Raw genomic sequence first — 22,361 nt, 5'->3', positions numbered from 1 at the left:
TCCATTGTATCTATCATCATCAATGTCTGTCTCACATCACATCTATCTATCCTTCTATCTATTATCTATCTCATATCTATCCTTTCATCTATCTATCTATTATCTATCTATATATCCTTTTATCTATCTATTATCTATCCTTTTATCTATCTATTATCTATCTATTATCTATCTATATCTATCTATCTATCCATATCTATCTATCTATCCATATCTATCTATCTCATATCTATCTATCTATCTGTCTATCTATCCATATCTATCTATCCATCCTTCTATCTATTTAGCTATCCTATCTATCCATTATCTGTCCATCTATTCATCTATCTAACCATCATCTCATTTGGCTGATGCGGGGTGTACTCACTTCTTTTGCACATTAGATCAGCACGTTGCAGTTACTGGTGAACGTTACCTCTCTGATTATCCCCTTTGTTCCCGTATTATCTGCATGTATCCTATAGGTTAGTGATGCCTGGACCTCAGTATGGTCGCTGCATTCATTTTATAGGATAGTGTCTCCTTGTGTATTTTATAGGTGTAGCAACCAATCCATTAGAGTTAAGAGCCCTAATTGTCTATACTTTCCAGACATATCACTTATTATATTGCTCTATTAACATCACAACCTGTAATTACATGCGCTGAAATAGACTGATCAGAAATCTGGCAAGTATAGCTGCCCGCCCCGATAATGGTGTGTGATGCTCGAAAGCCCTACCCTGGGAGATGGGGACTCGGAGCCGGGTCCTGTTGTTGTGGATGGGGTGCAGCTGTGGCCCGGACCCGCTCCGTGCCCAGGGCCGTCGCACTTTAAAAAGAATGGTACGGGCTTATCCGGGTTGAGTGGCTGATCTCGACTACGCCACATGTGGCAACTGGTGAAGGCCACCAGCGCTGCTGCAGTCCGCCGAGGCATGGTGTCATGGCAACCGTCGTTGTTACTACTCCCCACAGGCGGAGCAGGGCCTCAGGGCAGAGGGACAGGATGAAGGGGGTAGTAGTCTAAGAGGTCTGGTGCTGCGTAGCGCGGTGTAATGCAGAATAAAGAGTCCGGAGGCCATAGGGGTTAACTTCCAGGGTGTTTACTCACGATGAAGATGGCAGTAGGAAGGCGTCTCCCTGCTCCTCGCGGAGTTCTGCGGTCACCAGAGACTCGGGGGGAGGTCCGACTACCTCCGAGTAAGTCCAGTGTTCAATCAGGACCCCACACCAGAGTGTTCCTAGACTTCAGACCGGGTACTTTCCTGTATGTGTGTGTGGATAGGCCGGGTCTCCCTCTGAACTTCTCTCAGAAAAAGGGTACGGGTGGCAGCTCCGCTCCTTCCGTTGCCCGGTGGGATCCTCAGGGCCTACCGGACTTTCCCGACCAGGATGTGGAGTAGCAGTATCGGGGGCCGGTACCCCTCTTGCAGCCGGAATCCCTCTGAATAGATCAGGTTGGCGAGGACAGGTGGCGTATACCACTCCGTCTGCATCCTCCCTGGGATCCATTTGCGGTGGAGCTACACTCTTAAGCTCCGGGCCTTCTTGGTCATGGTCCTTGACCGGGCTGAGACATACATTATCTGCAGCCTGCCCCTCGACCCAAGGCCGGGGTACGAGGGCCGTGTCCCCGTCCTCTGCAGGTCCACAAAGGATCCACGCTCAGGGAGGGAGGTCACGATAAGGAACAGTCAAAGAACATCATAAGACATCAAAAGGACATCAAAAGGACATTCAAAAAAAGGACCAAGAACCAAGATGGCTGTGTATTAAATATGAATTATTAAGTGTCACTAAAATGTGAGTCCTCCACCCTCACCCACTAATTGGTTCCCCTAACTCTTGGTTCCCCAGTCTCCCACTTCCAGCAGGGGCAGCACCTAGTGCATTCTAGCTCCCTCTGTTGGGAGAAGTGTGGTGTTGGATGTGGAGGTGGGTCCCTGACCATCACACTGTTCTTACCTCAGAGGAGGAACACTACACTCCATTAGAGAAGTGCAGCATCCCTGTGGCGGTCGAACCCTCAGGGGCGCCACAATGGCATGCCATACCTATTCTTCATGTTATGGCTGCTACATGTGGCCAAAATCACAAGCACATGTGGTGGCTAATTGGTGCACAATATTAATGTAGCCATTGGCCACCAGATGCAGTGTGAGAATTTAGATTGAAAGTTGTGGCATGTAGGAGACTAGTGATTAAAGGGGTTGTCTGTTCAGAATCTATTGATGACCTTTCCACAGGATTGGTCATTAACATCAGATTGGGTGGACGGGACCGATATCCAGCACCCCCAGGATCAGATTTTACCAGAACCAGTGTAGTGTTAATACGTGACTACTACTTTATTGAGTTGAGTGCACGTATGTGACCACTGTACCATTCACTTCTATGGGTCTATAATGCGCTTGTCTGACCACTAGAGTTGCTCGACCCAGGTCATTGGCCATTATAGTAAGTGCCACCTTATCTGACACCATCCATGGCGCCTCTACTGGCGATATCAATTTGCACCATCTCTAGTGATCACTGCACCATTCACTTCTATGGGTCTATGAGAGTGTCTAATGCTCGTTCTCCATGCACTTCTATGGGAGCTGCAGTGCCCATGTGTGATCACCTCTCCATTCACATCTATTAGTTTATGGGAGAGTTCATCAGCATCTGTGACCACATCTACCATAGAAACTTAAGAAAGCCACTACAGCTCTATTCGCACAGGGGACTTAAGACCCCCATTTTAGTATATGACTCAAGGTCAGTGTACATGCTGACAGTTTCTAACATCGGCTCAGTAATGTTTTATGTACAAACATTGTGTCCTGCTACCCCCATTGTACTGCAGTCGCACATAGGTTGTGATTGAAAAATAAGGACAAGTGTAGTAAAGTGTATTATTCCGAAAATATAAGATCAAAGATTTGTAGGCACCCCAGGGGAAACTTTGCTTAAAAAAAAGAAAATAACTTAAAAAGAAAAGTTACAGGTAAAACAAGAAAGTTGTACGCCTGCAGTAAATTATCCAGCCGCCCCGCCACACCAGTACTGCAAATAATAAACCCATGCTGTGTCCAAATAATACCACATACATCTCCCAAAAAGTGGAACCATATAGTGCCGAAACAATGCCACCATACAGTGCCCAAACGTGACATCATTCAGTGAGCAGGTAATAGAATGTGGCAAATACTTAATACAGTGCCAAAATAATGAAAGCATGCATTGGCAAAAACAATACCGCCATATACTGCCCACATATTACATCAGATTGTACCCAGATAATAGAGCTAGGCCATTCCCTAACCACAAAGTGCGAAAAATATTGAGACCATGCAGAAAGTGAGCAAACATGGCATCATTCAGTGCCCAAATAACGGAGCCGTATACTCCGCACAGGCCATGAATGGCAGCGCCATGTGATTGCATAGTAGCAGTTGTTAGGACGTATGTACCAAGTGATCATAGAATTGTAGGTAGCCCATGAATAGGATTGTTGATGAGCCCCTTTTGCCCACCCTGTGATCGGACATGGCGGAATAGATAGCCGTGGTGCCCACACATTGCAAGATCGGCCATTTACGTGGTGAGAAAAAGCATGAAAAAGTGCAATCCAGCATGCATTAGGAAGACAAGCGAGCTTGATGAAGACACAGGTAATATGGACGGACGTGTGCTTTCAGCTCCGGCATGCATAATTCAGCTGCTTCTTGCAAGAGATGCAAAATTAATGAATGACCGTGTGATGTGGACACTAGTCGGTAAGTGATACGACATAAGTGTCCCTCTCACTTTCTTCTCGCAGCACAGAAGCTCTTGCAGCTACCTCAGTCAGATTTACAAGGTGCAAAAATGTTCATAAAAGTGATTATTTTGGTGCTACGTCCCCAATGCTATATTTCCCTGGGTGGCTGATGGAAAAATTTCTTGGACAGCCCAACGGCAGGGAAAAATTTAAGCAGTGCACCAATAATTGTTGCATTCTCAGAGGTCGGACCCCCAACTTTATGTATATGGTAAAATCTCATATTCCTACTTTATATATAGGGGGGGAGGGGGGCTAGTAGGATCCCGTAGTTATAAACATTATCTGTTAATCAAGGAGACAATTGCCTACAAATAGCTTCAGTCGCTGTAGTGGATCTGGAAAATCTGTGCATTATTTATAAAGCTCATTGATTTTTATTTTTAAGTGTGCAATGCTGATTTTGTCCTGCGGGGGCGCTGCAGGGAAACGTAACACTTGTTAATGAATTGCCCTCCAGATCACAGTTTATCGTATCAGTAAAAATTATTCAGATGGTTGTACACACTCAGGAGGTCAATAACCAATGTTGGGTGTATGAGAGCAGTGCCAACCGTAAATCTAACCCTGCCGCGCCCAGTTTACCCATCAACAACAAGCAGTTGAGATAATATAAAATGCAGTTGTTTAAAAGCAGCACAAGTCACGTAAAGTCATTGATGCCATGTGGTAACCGTCTATCAGAATCTGACAGTGGGTTTACCTCCTGACATCTCATCATAGGGTTTAGTTTCAGCTTAGCAGACTTAAAGGGGTTGTCCACCTTTGGGGACAATTTTATTTATTTTTTACATAAATGCTTATATTTGAGGGTAAAAGTCATTTTTGCAATTAGGTTTCATTAAAAATTTTGCACTGTTTGCTTTTTATAGTCTCTGAGTTGCATTGCTGGCTGCAGAATGAGTTAAATGAGAATCGATCAGTGAGCTCATTTTGTTTGGAGAGTTTATAGCTCTTTTATCTGTCTATTTCTGAGCTCCTCTCAGCTGATTTATGACCACAGACCAGATCAAAGGTGGAATGTGCAGGGAAACAAAGAACCTTTAAATGCCAAATAATGCAAAAATTTTAATTGAACCCAGTTGCAAAAATGATTTAGGTGGATAACCCCTTTAGTCACAAGCTATAGCCCTGTACAGATCTCATCTACTGGTCTGAACATTTCACAAGCAGACATATGTCAGGGGATACAGGACATTATACAGGTGCAGTCTCCAGCAGTGGGTCAGTCTCGTTCTCATATTATGGGGTGTTGTATACTTAGCTAATAGCAGGTAATTAATTGCAGCTCTTCCAGGAATAACAACCTGTTGGTCCAGTTTCCTGGTACTGTACATCCTGAAATCAGAGTATATCACTGGTCTTGTTATTACAGTTCGTTCTGTATTTGACCTTGAGTCAGTGACTAACAAACTTTTTCTAATGGGGAGACTCCTGAAAATACTAATGATCCAATTATATGATCCTGAGTTGCATCCTGTATTATACTCCAGAGCTGCACTCACTATTCTGCTGGTGCAGTCACTGTGTACATACATTACATTACTGATCCTGTACTGATTCTGAGTTACATCCTGTATTATACTCCAGAGCTGCACTCAGTATTCTGCTGGTGCAGTCACTGTGTACATACATTACTGATCCTGTACTGATCCTGAGTTACATCCTGTATTATACTCCAGAGCTGCACTTACTATTCTGCTGGTGCAGTCACTGTGTACATACATTACATTACTGATCCTGTACTGATTCTGAGTTACATCCTGTATTATACTCCAGAGCTGCACTCACTATTCTGCTGGTGCAGTCACTGTGTTCATACATTACATTACTGATCCTGTACTGATTCTGAGTTACATCCTGTATTATACTCCAGAGCTGCACTCAGTATTCTGCTGGTGCAGTCACTGTGTACATACATTACTGATCCTGTACTGATCCTGAGTTACATCCTGTATTATACTCCAGAGCTGCACTCACTATTCTGCTGGTGGAGTCACTGTGTACATACATTACATTACTTATCCTGTACTGATCCTGAGTTACATCCTGTATTATACTCCAGAGCTGCACTCACTATTCTGCTGGTGCAGTCACTGTGTACATACATTACATTACTGATCCTGAGTTACATCCTGTATTATACTCCAGAGCTACATTAACTATTCTTCTGGTGGAGTCACTGTGTAGATATATTAGTCAGAGCCGCTCTGAAGTAAAATACAGGATGTAACTAAGGATCAGTACAGGATCAGTAATGTTATGTATGTACACAGTGACTGCACCAGCAGAATAGTGAGTGCAGCTCTGGAGTATAATACAGGATGTAACTAAGGATCAGTACAGGATCAGTAATGTTATGTATGTACACAGTGACTGTACCAGCAGAATAGTGAGTGCAGCTCTGGAGTATAAATAATACAGGATGTAACTCAGGATCAGTAATGTAATGTATGTACACAGTGACTGCACCAGGAGAATAGTGAGTGCAGCTCTGGAATATAATACAGGATGTAACTCAGGATCAGTAATGTAATGTATGTACACAGTGACTGCACCAGCAGAATAGTGAGTGCAGCTCTGGAGTATAACACAGGAGGTAACTCAGGATCAGTACAGGATCAGTAATGTAATGTATGTACACAGTGACTGCACCAGCAGAATAGTGAGTGCAGCTCTGGAGTATAATACAGGATGTAACTCAGGATCAGTACAGGATAAGTAATGTAATGTATGTACACAGTGACTGCACCAGCAGAATAGTGAGAGCAGCTCTGGGGTATAATACATGATGTAACTCAGGATCAGTAATGTAATGTATGTACACAGTGACTGCACCAGGAGAATAGTGAGTGCAGCTCTGGAATATAATACAGGATGTAACTCAGGATCAGTACAGGATCAGTAATGTAATGTATGTACACAGTGACTGCACCAGGAGAATAGTGAGTGCAGCTCTGGGGTATAATACAGGATGTAACTCAGGATCAGTACAGGATCAGTAATGTAATGTATGTACAGAGTGACTGCACCAGCAGAATAGTGAGTGCAGCTCTGGAGTATAATACAGGATCTAATTTAGGATCAGTACAGGATCAGTAATGTAATGTATGTACACAGTGACTGCACCAGCAGAATAGTGAGTGCAGCTCTGGAGTATAAATAATACAGGATGTAACTCAGGATCAGTAATGTAATGTATGTACACAGTGACTGCACCAGCAGAATAATGAGTGCAGCTCTGGAGTATAATGCAAGATGTAACTCAAGTACAATGTAAATAATGTAATGTATCTACAAATTAACTTTTATGTAAATTATATCTACATGTTGTATATTAATTGCAAAATGGTAATCATCAGTGAATATAGACCGATGCATATGGAGTAGGGAATCATTGAGCCCTCCAATTAAAACATCAATGCCCTTAATATAATGTACTGTAATATGACAGATATTCTCTATATCCATCCTTGTACTCTGGTTCTGGTCCGCTCCCTGCATCAGAGCAGCTACTGGGCCATGTATAGCCAGCCTTGTTTATAAGAACTTTAATCTTCAAAATACAAAAATCTGCAGATGCTTTTATTTTTGGGATTTTTATTAGGGCTCGTTCAGACGAGCGTGTTTTCAGTCCGTGTGCCGTCCATGTGAGTCAGCGGACCGGACTGTTACCAATGTGCCAATTCGCAGCGTGCACTATTGCGGTACACTTTAATAGCGCTCGTGATAGTAGGTGGCTCCTGCCCTTGTCTACCCTGTGATGAGTGCACGGAGCCAGTCATGATATTTCATATGGACGTCTGAACCCGGACTCACTTCCTCTGTTTATTAAACTTTTACAATATTGATGTAACTAGTTGACAAATTAAGTCAATGAGGACTATAAATAAATAATTATTTAAAGGGATTTTTTTGGAGGTGTTTTTTTCCCAGCGAGTTTTTAATACTTTTTTTTTTCTGAAGCTTTTTGAATCCGCTTCAAAGATGGGACATGCACTTTCTTTTCTTTTTCCACTGGGTGTTTTTCAAAAATGACAGCTTAAAAAAAATGTCCAAATATGACCAGTTTTTACAATAAGATTGTATAGGAAGAGTTTTTTAAGCATTTTTTTTTAATATAACCCGCTTATGATAAAAAAACTGTGTGTGCACATACCCTTAGAAGCAATACATAATAAATTAGATCAGTACATTTTTTGCAACCTTTAAATGGATCTGATGCTTTTTGCATTGTTCTTCAAGTTTTGGCCAAAATGTTACATTTAATTTACTTTTTTCTTACCTCTCTTTCTCGCTCCGGGAACAAAACCACCGTGTCGCCATCGACTTGCCAGCCGCGGAGCAGTAAAGATGTCCTCAGAGAGGGAGCGCATAACGCTGCTGCGTCTCGGACCGCCTGCCGCTTGTCAGCCTCTCTAGGTGAGAGTAAAGCTTATAGGAATCAATAAGACTCTTTATGTTTTCCTTGAAATCCAAGAACAGCAGCCCCTTCAGCTTCTCACGAAGAGTCCTGATCGGTTCGGCTATTTTGGCATGGGCACAGTAGCACTGTGTTAGACCCGCACTGCCCTCTCTATATGGACAGGGTCAGTTCTTTGTGTCCCCCCAGGTCACACAGGAGCGCACTGCAGCTTATCAGTCAGGAGCTGTGATCAGTAAAGAGTATTCCTCCTTGCTTCTCTGCCTAAACCTGTCTGGCAGCTCTCTGGCTGTGTCCTTCCAAGTTAACAGGTTGATCCTTCTCCTTTTTGTCTTAGCTAAAAAATTAACCCCTTGCGCAACATTGTCTTTTGCAAGACGTGCCGAGCACTGGACTGCCGATAGCGGGTACCACGTCGTTGGCAGAGCGCCTGGTCCATCATGGTCCTGTAGTGCTGGGCTGATATTAGGATGTGAGAACTACTTAGATAAATGGACATTATTGTTAATTTTGGATGTGTGGATACAGTAATTGAATGAGATATAGACAGATAATGTGACTGACCCAATGCAGTCACCCAGTGTTCCAGTTCCTCCAGTCCGGTGTTCCACTGGCAGCACTGGAAGACTTGGGGATAGGCGATAACTTGTGGATCCCCTGAGGTCCCAACGATCCAGAGATCTTGGTTCTGAAGCACCATCTTTGCATTGAGCGATGAGCACACCATAAATTATCTATAGGACTGCTGGAGATAGCCGAGTGCTGTACTTTGCTACTGCATTTCCAGTTGTCCCATAGACAATGAATGGAGTGGTAGGGTGCACAGTCATCGCTCCATTCAAACGGGGCACTTCAGATCCCCGTTCTCAAGATCAGTGAGGGTCCCAGCTATCAGCAAGGACAAGTTATAATTTGCTACGTTGGGACACGAGAGTTTGTCTCCCCCAAAATTCAATATAGAGGACCTATCCCTTCTAAAAATCATACCTATAGTAGAGATTTCACAAATTTTGCTTTATTGCCCCAGGGCACCCTTGGTGTGGCCAAGGGCTCAGTGCTCGGTTCTGCCCCCTCATTTACAATCTTACACAACTTCCTTATGTTGATTGACGGCTCCCGCTTCGGATCGCTGCCTGAATTAAATAACCAGCGATTCACGCACTGACAATGCAGGAGCAGGGAGCACATACAGTGTCACTGCAGGCGTTCTCTGATCCACCTCTCTTATTTGCACACATGAGCACACAGTAGTGGATGTCCTTTGCTGACAGGAGAGGGACATGAGAACGCACACTCACTGAGTAGCTGCTGCAGACAGGAGAGAGAGATGAGAGTAGCCTGCACTGACACTGTGTGCTTTCAGCTCCTGCAGTGTCAGTGTGTGTAGGGCTCGAGATTTAAATCAGGCAGTCCTTTCTGTCAATCAACATAAGAGGCAGTCCGTAGGATTGTAATTGAGTGGGCAAACCGATGCACTGAGCTCTTGGCCACACCAAGGGTGCACTGAGGACTAGTAGAATTGCTACTGGGGGGCAGAGGGGGCTGTGACCCCGGGCACCGCGCTCTCAGGGGCCCAACCGGAGCTACACTAGTGCAGCTGTATGGGCGTGCGCAGTATGCTGATACAGTTACACTCTGGGGCAAGTTCAATGATGAGAGAGGGAGTGCGACGCTCTGTCTCCCATCAGACGCAGACACTGACCGGGCGCGATGAAGTCATGATTTGGCGCCTACTGTTCTGAGATGTGCGGGCGCTCGGAGCAGCGCGGGGAACGAGGAGGAGAGGTGAGTATTGTATTTATTTATTTTTTATGGGGGTGCATCATACTATATACTCTGCCTATGGGGGTGCATCATACTATATACTCTGCCTATGGGGGTGCATCATACTATATACTCTGCCTATGGGAGTGCATCATACTATATACTCTGCCTATGGGGGTACGTTATACTATATACTTTGCCTATGGGGGTGCATCTTACTATATACTCTGCCTATGGGGGAGCATCATACTATATACTCTGCCTATGGGGGTGCATCATACTATATACTCTGCCTATGGCCGTGTATCATACTATATACTCTGCCTATGGGGGTGCCTCATACTATATACTCTGCCTATGGGGGTAAATCATTCTATATACTCTGCCTATGGGGGTGCATCATACTATATACTCTGCCTATGGGGGTGCATCATTCTATATACTCTGCCTATGGGGGTGCATCATACTATATATGCTGCCTGTTAGGACCATCCTGTTTGTTTTTTCCATCTTGTGTTTTGCAGTCACGTGACCATCTGCCTTTATATTCCAGCTCCGCCCTTGTGGCTGTGCTGGACTTCAGTGTTTGACTGTTTCTCTAGCCTGGTGCTTCGGTTCCTTTCTCTGTCAAGTTCGCTTGGTCCTCTGGGACCTCTAGTACATTTTTGTCAGTTTGTCTTTTTGTGTTCTGCAACAACTTCTCTGTTTAGGAGGTGTCCCATTTTTGTCCCAGTCCTTAGTTCTTTTACGGACCCCTCCCTTAATTCTATAGGTCTTCGTTCAGACTAGCCGAGGACTAAGGCGGGTCTGTTCACTAGGAACAGGCTGCCCGCTACATCGTAGGGATTCAGCTTAGTCTTACTGTAGGGACAGCTTTCCCCTATCTTTCCTTAGTACATGTTGCAGATCATAACACTGCCTATGGGGGTGCATTATACTATATATTCTGCCAATGGGGGTATATTTTACAATAGACTCTGCTTATGGGGGTACATTATACTATATAGACTGCCTATGGGGGTGCATTATACAATAGAGGCCTATGGGGTGCATTTTACTATATACAGTTGTGCTCAAAAGTTTACATACCCCGACAGAATTTTTCCTTTCTTGGTGTTGTTTCAGAGAATATGAATGATAACAAAAAAACTTTTTCTCCCACTCATGGTTATTGGTTGGGTGAAGCCATTTATTGTCAAACTACTGTGTTTTATCTTTTTAAATCTTAATGACAACCAAAAACATCCAAATGACCCTGATCAAAAGTTCACATACCCCAGTTCTTAATACCGTGTATTGCCCCCTCTAACATCAATAACAGCTTGAAGTCTTTTGTGGAAGTTGTGGATGAGGTTCTTTCATTTCTCAGATGGTAAAGCTGCCCATTCTTCTTGGCAAAAAGCCTCCAGTTCCTGTAAATTCCTGGGCTGTCTAGCATGAATTGCGCGCTTGAGATCTCCCCAGAGTGGCTTAATGATATTGAGATCAGGAGACTAAGATGGCCACTCAAGAACCTTCACTTTGTTCTGCTGTAGCCAATGACAGGTCGACTTGGCCTTGTGTTTTGGATTTTTATGTTGGAATGTCCAAGTACGTCCCATATGCAGCTTCCGGGCTGATGAGTGCCAATTTACCTCCAGTATTTGCTGATAAAGTGCTGCATTCATCTTTCCTTCAACTTTTACCAAGTTTCCTGTGCCTTTGTAGCTCATACATCCCCAAAACATCAGCGATCCACCTCTGTGCTTTACTGTAGGAATGGTGTTCCTTTCATCATAGGCCTTGTTGACCTCTCTCCAAATGTAACGTGTATGGTTGTGGCCAAAAAGTTCAATTTTGGTCTCATCACTCCAAATTACCTTGTTCCAGAGGTTTTGAGGCTTGTCTCTGTGCTGTTTGGCGTATTGTAGGCGAGATACTTAGTGGCATTTGCGCAGTAATGGCTTTCTTCTGGCGACTCGACTATGCAGACCATTTTTCTTCAAGTGCCTCCTTATGTGCATCTTGAAACAGCCACACCGCTAGTTTTCAGAGAGTCCTGAATTTGCCAAGAAAGGAAAAATTCTGCCGGGATATGTAAACTTTTGAGCACAACTGTAGAGTCTGCCTATGGGGAGTACATTATACTGTATGGAGGCCTTTGGGGGTGCATTATACTATGTAGGGGACTATCTGGTACATTATACTATATGTAGGCTATTTAGGGGGCCATCATACAGTGTGGGAGATAATGTGGGGTCTTTATATAGTGTGGGGGCCATCATACAGTGTTAGTAGCCTCCAAACTGATGGCTCCAAGGGGTCAGTATACTGTGTGGGGGGGTACTATACAGTGAGGGGGCATTATACTATGTATAGGAGAGCATCATACTGTGTAGAGGGGAGCTGTACATGGGGGGAGACTCAGGACATTAAATGTTAAGTGGGCACTTATTGTTCTAGGGGAACTCAGGTTATTGTGACTGTCAAAGGGGCAAACAGAGGGCACTATTACTTTCTAGGGGGGCAAAATGTGGGCTTTGTTTTCTAGGGTATTTCTATAGTCTAGAGGGTTCTTTTACCATCTAGAGGGCACACAGCAGGTGCAGTAATAGGGACATGGCAGCAGCTGCTCAGTATTGGGGAATCAGCAGGGTGACGAGTTTGTACAGGTTGAGAATAGATGGGGACAGTGCCTGAAATGTAAGGAGTCAAATGTGTGTCTTTGTTGTAATCTCTGTAGACGAGTCCTGGCTGGAAGAAGTTGTCGTGTCGGTCTGGGCCAGACGGGAAAGACGGGAAAAGTGAACGACTCCATCACAAAGAACGTCAGCTGTAAGGTACAATATATACCTGTACTGTAATCTCTTTAGTGTTCTGCAGGACTGTTATCTTCCACTATATGGTCACCATATGGCAGTAATATCATCAGTGTTGGTCTTTGTATAGAGATGTTTTTTTATAACAGCGCGGTCATCTGCTGAGGTTCTCCTACGTCCACTATTAGGGTGCGCCACCATAGTTGTAATCAGGGTTACCTGGTTAAGGGCCCACTCAGGAGTTTCACTCCCCCCACACCCACCCCGAAGCAAAACCCTAGCTATGCCTCTGCTGGGGACCCCTTATTTACATACGTAATGAACTTTTTTTAAATGTAAAACTAAATTAGTGAAATCTGTACTACAAGTATGAAGTTCATAGAGGGCTAAGTCCCCTATATGACCATGTAAGTGGTTTAATTTGAGTTTTGGGGGTGACAGACTCTTTAGTTTGCAAGAAGAGACGTTACCATACATATAGGTGAGTATACAGATACAGCGGTGACGTCGCGCTTCATAACCTCCAGCATTGCACGTGCAATTGGCTCTTCCATGTCTTACACAAGGCTGAGGAGAGATAATTCTGAATCCACAGAGGCCGCCTGACGTCTAATGACGTTTGCACCGCTGTCATACTTGTGGATTTCATAGGAATGATGTGCATCCCTGGATGACGGGCTCCTGAAAATTGATGTTATCTTCATCCAAGTCATCATCATGAATAAAGGCACTATTATTCGGCACGCATCGTAGATCTTACAGTGCCAGGTGTTTTTTTTTTCTTTAAAGAATGGCTTAAACAATGAAAGTTATTGATGAAAATAAGTTTATGAACACTTCTGTTTAGCGACTATTGTAGTCTTCTTTGTTGGCAATATCCTGATCCGTTCCAGTAGCCGAGGTACAAATATCAGGAGGTCTACATGGGCCTTTTGGATATAGAATTCAATTATTGCAATCTATCTAGATCATTGTCTTCTGGGGCAGTTGGGAGGAGATGGTGTTTTTTTTTCTTGCAACTTTAGGTCACTTTTAGTTGGCCAAAATAAAGCCATACTTTAATATCTCAATTACAGACATAACTCCTGGACCCTATTCTCCATCTGAACCTCACTTAGATCTTACAGAAGCCTCTGGTGATCTTCAGTTCAGTAAAACTTTGGTGGGGAACGGTATTTCTCCCAACTCCCCCATATACATGCACACTCAGTTCGACTCACAGTGCATGTGTTTCCAATGAAGAGGAGATGCTAATTGAAAGTCCACTGATCCGATCCTTCTCTTCCTTGACATCATTTGTTGGGGGAGAATTAGGATGCCCCCATACACATCAGATGTGCCCACCAAAATTGGCAGGTTCGGGCAACTTCCTCTTCTGGGTGTAGCTCATCTCAAGTGAATACTTGGCACTGGGCATGTTAAAAATGCAACATGCATTCAACATGGCTAATCCTTTTCCTAATATGATGCTGGAGAGGAGTTAGCACATTTACAGTCATGACCAAAAGTGTTGGCATTTTTGAAAATGTTTCAGAAAATGAAGTATTTCTCCCAGAAAACTATTGCAATGACACCTGTTTTGTTATACACATGCTTATTTCCTTTGTGTGTATTGAAACAACAACAAAAAAAACAGAGAAAAAAAAAGGTAAATTGGATATAATTTCAAACAAAACCCAAAAAATGGACTGGAAATTTTTTTTATTTTATGCATCATGTGATGCTTGTTCAAACTCACCTGTGGCAAGTAACAGGTGTGGGCAAAATGAAAATCACACCTGAAACCAGATAGAAAGGTGAGAAGTTGACTCAATTTTTGCATTGTGTGTCTGTGTGTGCCACACTAAGCATGGATAACAGAAAGAGAAGAGAACTGTCTGAGGACTTGAGAACCAAAATTGTTAAACAATATCAACAATTTTAAGGTTACAAGTCCATTTCCAGAGATCTTGATGTTCTTTTGTCCACGGTGTGCAACATAATCAAGAAGTTTACAACCCATGGCATTATAGCTAATCTCCCTGGACATGGACGGCAGAGAAACGGCAGAGAACAATTGATGAAAGGTTGCAACGCAGGATAGTCTGGATGGTGGATAAGCAGCCCCAATCAAGTTCCAAAGAAATTTAAGCTGTCCTGCAGTCTCAGGGTGCATCAGTGTCAGCGCAAACTATTCATTGACATTTGAGTGAAATAAACACTATGGCAGGAGACCAGGAGGACCCCACTGCTGACAGAGACATAAAAAGCTAGACTGCAGTTTGCCAAAATGTATGTGAGTAAGCCAAAATCCTTCTGGGAAAGCATCCGGTGGACAGATGAGACCAAGATAAAGCTTTTCGGTAAAGCACATCATTCAACTATTTACCAAAAATGGAATGAGGCCTACAAAGAAAAGAACACAGTACCTACAGTCAAATATGGTGGAGGTTAAAAAAAAAAAAAAAAAACATGAAGAAACTGGAGCAAGTTCAGAGAAGAGCGACCAGAATGGTAACCGGTCTGCCAACAATGTCCTATGAGGAACGATAAGAGGATTTGGGAATGTTTAGCTTGCAAAAGAGAAGACTGAGAGGAGACTTAATAGCTGTCTGCAAATATCTGAAGGACTGTTACACTGTCGAGGGATCATCCTTATTCTCATTTGCTCAAAGAAAGACTAGAAGCAATGGGATGAAACTGAATGGGAGAAGATACAGATTAGATATTAGAAAAAAACTTTTTGACAGAGTGATCAATGAGTGGAACAGGCTGTCACAAGAGGTAGTGAGTTCTCCTTCAATGGAAGTCTTCAAACAAAGGTTGGACAGACATCTATCTGAGATGGTTTAATGAATCCTACATTGAGCAGGGGGTTGGACACGAGGACCCTGGAGGTCCCTTCCAACTCTACCTTTCCATGATTCTAGGTTCAAATATGTTATGGGGTTGTTTTGCTGCTTCTGGCACTATGTGCCTTGACTGTGTGCAAAGCATCATGAAATCTGAAGATTACCCAAGGATTTTGGGTCTCAGTTGTAGTGCCCAGTGTTAAAAAGTTGGGTTTGTGTCCTTGGTCACAACAATGACCCCAAACATACTTCAAGAAGCCCCCAGAAATGGATGGAAACCAAGTGTTAGAGAGTTCTGAAGTGACAGCAATGAGTCCGGATCTAAACCCCATTGAACACCTGTGGAAAGATCTTAAAATTGCAGTTGAGAGAAGACGCCTTCACATATGAGAGACCTGGAGCAGTTTGCAAAAGAAGAGTCCTAAATTCCAGTTGAGAGGTGGAAGAAGTTTTTTGATGGTTATAGGAAGCGATTGATTGCATTTATTTATTCCAAAGGGTCTGGAACCAAATATTAAGTTAAGGGTGCTGACAATTTTGTCCAGCCCATTTTGTGTGAAATTATGTCCAATTTACCTTTTTTTTCCTCTGTTTATTTTGTGTTGTTCTAATACTCACAAAGGAAATAAACATTTGCATAACAAAACAGGTGTAATTGCAATAATTTTCTGGAACAATTTCAAGGACACCAACACTTTCGGTCATGACTGTATATAAAACAGTCATCCGATTCTGCTCAAATTTTCAAGTTTGGCAGACTTTTCTCATGTGTGCATTGTCACCCTTAGGCTAGGCTATTAATGCGCGATTGGTTGGGTCAAACCTCTTCGATAAGTGTATAGGGTAGGCTGCAATAGAAGCAAATTGAATTAACAAAGCGGATTAAACGCCATTTCTCATTACTAACTTGGTTGGTATATAGCTTCTGTAGCGATCTGTGCATAGGGCACGGTCTCCGGCCTCCCACCACATTCCTGCTGAATTCCGACTTTCGCCCATGACTGGTGGCACAAAGGAGCGACAGCGACCGGATCAGGGATTTGTTTGTGTTTTTTCCTGCTGCCCAATATATTTAGCATCTTATTAATAATTACAGATCTGATTACCGTGCGTCTCCCTGATAGAAGGGTCTTTCGGGTACTAATAATGCAGCTTTGGATGGCATTTTTGTTAATATTGCAGTTTTTAGATGTCTTTCTAAAGTAATAGTAAAAATCAATTTGAGCAATGGAGAGCTCACAGATGGTGACTTATGAGGAAAAGGAAGCAGGACCCTCTTCTTCATGTAAGAGGTTACCTGAAATTAGTTTTTCTGACTTAGGCCATGTTCACACGTTCAGTATTTTACATCTGTATTTGTAAGCCAAAACCAGGAGTGGAACAATCAGAGGAAAAGTATAATAGAAAAATGTCACCACTTCTGTATTTATCACCCACTCCTGGTTTTGGCTTACAAATACTGACGTAAAATACTGACCAAATACTGAATGTGTGATCGTAGCCTCATTCTTATTCTAGAGCATCAGTCAGACTTCATATACCAACTGTTATATACAGTCATAGGCGGATTATAACGAGGACGATCTGGGCTACCGCCTGGGGCCCCGAACCTCCAGGGGTCCGGGGCTCCGGGGTGTCTATGGCCAGATTGTCCTCATTATTGTCCGGCAGACAGTGGCGGGGGGGCCCCCGGATAGCTCCCCCAGCAGCGGCGCACGGCCGCTGCTTCTTCTTTGGCCGGGCCAGCACTGCAGCAGTTAACTTCCCTGTGCTGGCCCGGCCGCGTCACTGCTAGGAGACACGGCCCTGTGCTCGGCCGTGTCTCCTAGCTGTGACGTCACGCAGTGCGCACCCGGCCTGCAGTGCTGCATCGGAAAGGAGCAGGACCACTGGAGCCGGGAGCAGGACCACTGGAGCAGAGCCGGGGGATGGTGAGTGAGTGAGTGAGTGAGTGTGTGTGTGTGTGTTTGTGTGTGTGTGCAGGCTGATATCATTGTGTGATGTCTGTTTATATGTATTTTTGTATTTCAAATGTGTTTATGTGTGTATGTATATGTCTGTATATATTTGTGTGCGTGCGTGACTGATTGCGGCCTGCTGCTGAGTATAGATGGCGCCGTGCGGCCTCCCGCTGTGTACAGACGGCGCCGTGCCGCCTCCCGCTGTGTATAGATGGCATCGTGCAGCCCCCTGCTGTGTATAGATGGCGCCGTGCGGCCTCCCGTTGTGTATAGATGGCGCCGTGCGGCCTCCCGCTGTGTATAGATGGCATTGTGCGGCCTCCCGCTGTGTATAGATGGCGCCGTGCGGCCTCCCGCTGTGTATAGATGGTTACGTGCGGCCTCCCGCTGTGTATAGATGGCTACGTGTGGCCTCCCGCCGTGTATAGATGGCTACGTGTGCTCAATATTGAGTCATTCAATTAATGTAAGGCTATGTGCCCACGATGCAGAAATGCTCCGGATTTTTTTTGAGCGTTTCTGCATCTCCCTGGCAGAAAAAACGCATGTGGATTGTACATGCGTTTTTCCTGACAGGGACATGCTGATGTGAAGCGTTCTTCACATGCATTTCCGCATGCGGGTGTCAAGCGCTTTCCAAGCGATTTTAGCATCACTTGGAAAGTGCTTGACAACTTGGTCACACTATATAAATCCATGCAACCGGCATGGATTTATATAGTGTAACCGTAAAAGAATGGTAAAAAAAAATAAATATATAATTTCCTTCTGATGGCCTGCCGACGTCAGCGGTCGCGTGATGACCCGTCACATGACTAAATGACGTCACGGCAGGTCCTTTTCAGACCATCGCGAGCTGCCGGCAAGCCAGGACGCATCGGATAAAGACACCGGGGGCCATCAGAAGGTAAGTATAATATTTATTTTTTATTTTATTCTTTTTTTTACAGGTTCTATGGTACCCGGGTCCAGAGGAAAGTCTCCTCTTCTCCCAACCCGGGTACCATCCGCACATTGAAACGCATGGATTCTGCATGTACAGATGCAGTGATGCGGATTCCATGTGTTCCAATGCAAGTCAATGGCGGCGAAAGCGCCGCACTTCCGCAAAATAATTGGTAGTGCTGCGGATTTTTCCGCAATGATAATCCGCAATGGAAATTTCCGCAGCATGTGCATAGCACATGCGGATTATCATTGGGGAACATGGCAGGCCTTCTACCAAGCGTTTTTAAGCATTTCTGCAGCGGAATTGCCGCTGCGGAAACGCTTAAAAAACGCATAGTGGGCACACAGCCTAAAAAAAATTATTATAATTAATATTGTGCCAAATTAATTTCACGTGAGCTATCACATGATCTATCAAAGGGGATCATGTGACATGTCATGTGATACATCAGGTAGGTGTGTGTGTGTGTGGGGGGGGGGAGCGCCTTCTAAACTGCCCGGGGCCCTTGCTACTCTTAATCCACCCCTGTATACAGTGATGTGAAAAAGTGTTTGCCCTCTTCATGATTTCTTATTCGTTTGTATGTTTGTCACACTTAAATGTTTCAGATCACAAAACAAATTTAAATATTAGACAAAGATAATACAAGTAAAGACAAAATGTAACCCGACCAGTTATTAGGTTTAGGGGACAATCACTTTTTCACACAGGGCCCTGTAGGTTTGGATTTCTTATTCCCTTAATAATATAGACTATTTATAAACAGCATTTTGTGTTTACTTGTATTATCTTTGTCTTATATTTAAATTTGTTTTGAGATCTGAAACATTTAAGTGTGACAAACATACAAAAGAATAATAAATTGGGTAGGGGTCAAACACTTTTTCACACCACTGTATCTATGCAGCACCAGCAGGTAGGCATCAAAGAAGATCTGTCTCCAGACGTCACAATACAACCCTTTGGCAAAGGTTGAGTTGGCTGCCCTAGCCCTAAATCAACTGGCCCAGTCAGAATGACTTGTTTGTGATCTTTCTCCTCCCAACCCTCCTTAACACTGCAGTTGGGCACATGCTCTAGTTGCCTTCCCTTGCAAATTACGCCCTTGTCCAACTCCCTTCTTAAAATGCACTACATTAAAACACAAATTGCTTATCTGTCCATCTTGCTCTTTCCTTCTGTTTCCGGAATACATCTTTACTATACCAAAAAAATTAAGTTGAGCTGAACACTCGTCTATGGGGTCTTGGGAGAGACAGCTGTCTGCCAAAAGCTACCGAAGGTGTATGGGAGACTTTAGAGATTCCTATTTACAAAATGCGCCAGTTAAGGCAATTGAGCAGCACCTCTCACTTCCACATCTAGCACGGAAAGTCGCTGTAGAGGAGGCGACCTACGGCCGCCCTGTAGGTATTGTTCATGTGTCCTATTCTAATTATCGGGAAAGATACTGGATACCGGCAGGGTTGTCAAATCATCAGTGACTCTCTACGTCAGATGCCGAAGCGAGAGGCATTGCACAACCCCTTTACAAGAACAAATTTAGCTGTAGGTTATCAACCCAAGATTAGTGTGGCCCATAAAGGCAGATCAAGCAGGCTCATAGAAAGGGGAGACGCTTGGTCCAATCCTCTTTTTCACTAGGTGTCAAGAACCCGAGCAGAATTCCCTTTCCAAAGTATCTGCATTCGTAAAGTTGGGGAATTGGTCTAATGGAGTCAAGGGGCACAAAACCTTCTGAATCCCAAGACCATAATGGAGGAAGCATCCATAGTTTTACTGTGTTGCTTCCTTACTTCTCCATACGCTGCTGGGTATGGGCCACAACTGCAAGACCGGTTTCACAATTCAGTGTCCCCTAACCTGAACTCAACACCTGCGTAGACTGTCGAGTTCGGGTTAGGAGACCAGCGCGCAGTCCATACATCACGATTTGTACTCAGACCATGAAACACGGATGCAAGAAATTGGCTTTAGGGATCTGCGCAGTTTTTTTTTTTTTTTTTTAGCCAAAATGGATTCAGAAGGAAAAGAAAATATAGAAGAATGACTGATACTAGTAGGGGGCTCTTGGATTAGACGTCTGTCGGAGAACACGAATACTGACTGAGCTCTAACCTCAGTCACAAGTAGCACAAGACACCACAACAAAGGAGCTTACAGGAAGCTGCGAGAACGATGCATAATAGTAGTATGGGAAAGATAATGCTCTACTGACCATACAGTAATAAGAAAGGGCAGAAGGCATCTCTAATAAGGATCCACTGTAACCGGGTCTGAGAAGTGCATATTCCTACAGCTCAATCCCAGCAAGAGAAAGAAGCAAGAACTGTGTCATTAAACAAACCGATGATCTCTGTGTTAACTACACACCGAACCCACCACAAAACGGAAGAGGATCCTCTCCAAGGAAAACAGCTCCGCTGGTGCGACTGGAAGGTTTGTGTCCTAAAGTCTTACATCAACCCAGGGATGAATAGAGAAAGGAGCAGGAAATATTCCATCATATCCATCAGTAAGTCAACGTGTCACATGGCGTCATCACCACTTGTGCAAGCTCCACCACCTGAGAACGCAAGTCTCATTTTTGGACACCTGTAGGTCTTTACTCACTGTGTCGCCACATAAGACCTTCATAGTTTGTGATAGAACACAGCAGATGGAATCCTAAAAGGGCTCATCTACTTTAAACATCATTTTTCTAAACGCGTGTTAAAGGGTTATTTCCAACAATAAAAGTTATCACCTATCCAAAGGATAGGAGGTAACTTGTAGATCCCAAAGAAGGGGCTATAAAATGCCCCGTAATGTGCCACCACTCTATTTTCTTTGATGTTCTCTAGCAGTCTCAAAGAAAATGAATGGAGCACAAGCGTCTACCGATCCACTCTGACATATCTTTTCATAGTGCTATTTTTGAAGGTTGCAATGATTCGACTCCCACCGATCCGTACCCAAAGGATAGGTGATCATTTTTAATATTGTGAATTCTCCTTCTTCAACCCCAACACCAGTGTTCAGAATTTGACCAAAGATTGATAGAAAATCCACTAGGATCCAACAGTGGTTGGGGAGGAACGTCTCTCCATCTGTGGACAAATTATGGAGTGAAAGAGGTGCAAAACGTCTACAAAGAATTGAATAAGTTGACTATTTAATTAGTTTCTTTAGCGAGGACTCCACAAGAGAGACGTTACCCCTTAGACCTAAGTTGGCTATTTTTATTAAGATCGTATTCCAAAAGTGGCCAAACCCTTTTAAAAAAATGAATAAAAAAGGACAGTACAGCGGCAGGCAGGTACTAGGGAGGACTGGTTACCCGTACAGATTTTCATTTGAGACAGGAGTACTACCTTAAATAAACTTCATATTTTTTTTTTTCTTCTTGATTGGTGGGTGGAAGTATAAAGAAGGTTAATAAGTCCAGGATACAGACTGTATATCCTGCAACTCAGGAAAGGATTATATCCTTGATGAGCATGAATTCCGCGGGGAATTTCGTGCACCTTTTATTTCATATATCCTTAATTTCTTGTGTTCCTCTAAGGTTTCAGATCTGTGTCGCCATGTTACATCCACAGAATCGGGTTAACTCACACCAGAGGCAGTGGAGTACCTCTAATTACAGACCATGTGGCTGCAATGGGGCCTTGAAAATTGGGGGGGCAACTGCATCTCCGATACAGACGCAGTTGATTTCAATGGTGACCAATCAGCGCAGTGCACATAGAGGGGGAACGGGGCGAAGTGATTTTTTTTTTTATTGTGGGGGGGGGTGGGGGAACTCTAGGAATATTATAGTGTGTGGGGGGCTCTGAGAACCAGGATACTGTGTGGAGGGCATGATA

General features: G+C 43.8%; 1 protein-coding gene and 1 long non-coding RNA gene across 4 annotated transcripts in view; one reads left to right on the top strand and one right to left on the bottom strand.

Annotated features, from left to right (window-relative positions):
* The window catches only part of NFAT5 (nuclear factor of activated T cells 5), a 72,151-nt gene extending 63,645 nt beyond the window's left edge, over nt 1–8,506 (bottom strand). For 2 of the 3 annotated variants that reach the window (XM_073659237.1, XM_073659241.1), the window contains exon 1: nt 8,073–8,506. In XM_073659237.1, the coding sequence (XP_073515338.1) occupies nt 8,073–8,163 (91 nt within the window). In that variant the 5' untranslated portion in view covers nt 8,164–8,506. The remainder of the gene's footprint in view (nt 1–8,072) is intronic. The other variant, XM_073659238.1, reaches the window with a different exon arrangement.
* LOC141174365 (uncharacterized) overlaps nt 1–22,361 on the top strand; it is a 37,713-nt gene that overhangs the window by 304 nt on the left and 15,048 nt on the right. Inside the window, exons 2-3 of the long non-coding RNA XR_012252858.1 lie at nt 8,125–8,209; nt 12,697–12,793. This is a non-coding gene — a long non-coding RNA (uncharacterized lncRNA). The remainder of the gene's footprint in view (nt 1–8,124; nt 8,210–12,696; nt 12,794–22,361) is intronic.

Source organism: Phyllobates terribilis, unplaced genomic scaffold, assembly GCF_046119375.1.
Source record: "Phyllobates terribilis strain yellow unplaced genomic scaffold, ASM4611937v1 Scaffold_13__5_contigs__length_258822181, whole genome shotgun sequence".
NCBI classification, from domain to species: Eukaryota; Metazoa; Chordata; class Amphibia; order Anura; family Dendrobatidae; genus Phyllobates; species Phyllobates terribilis.
This window is presented reverse-complemented; position numbering and strand designations above follow the sequence as displayed.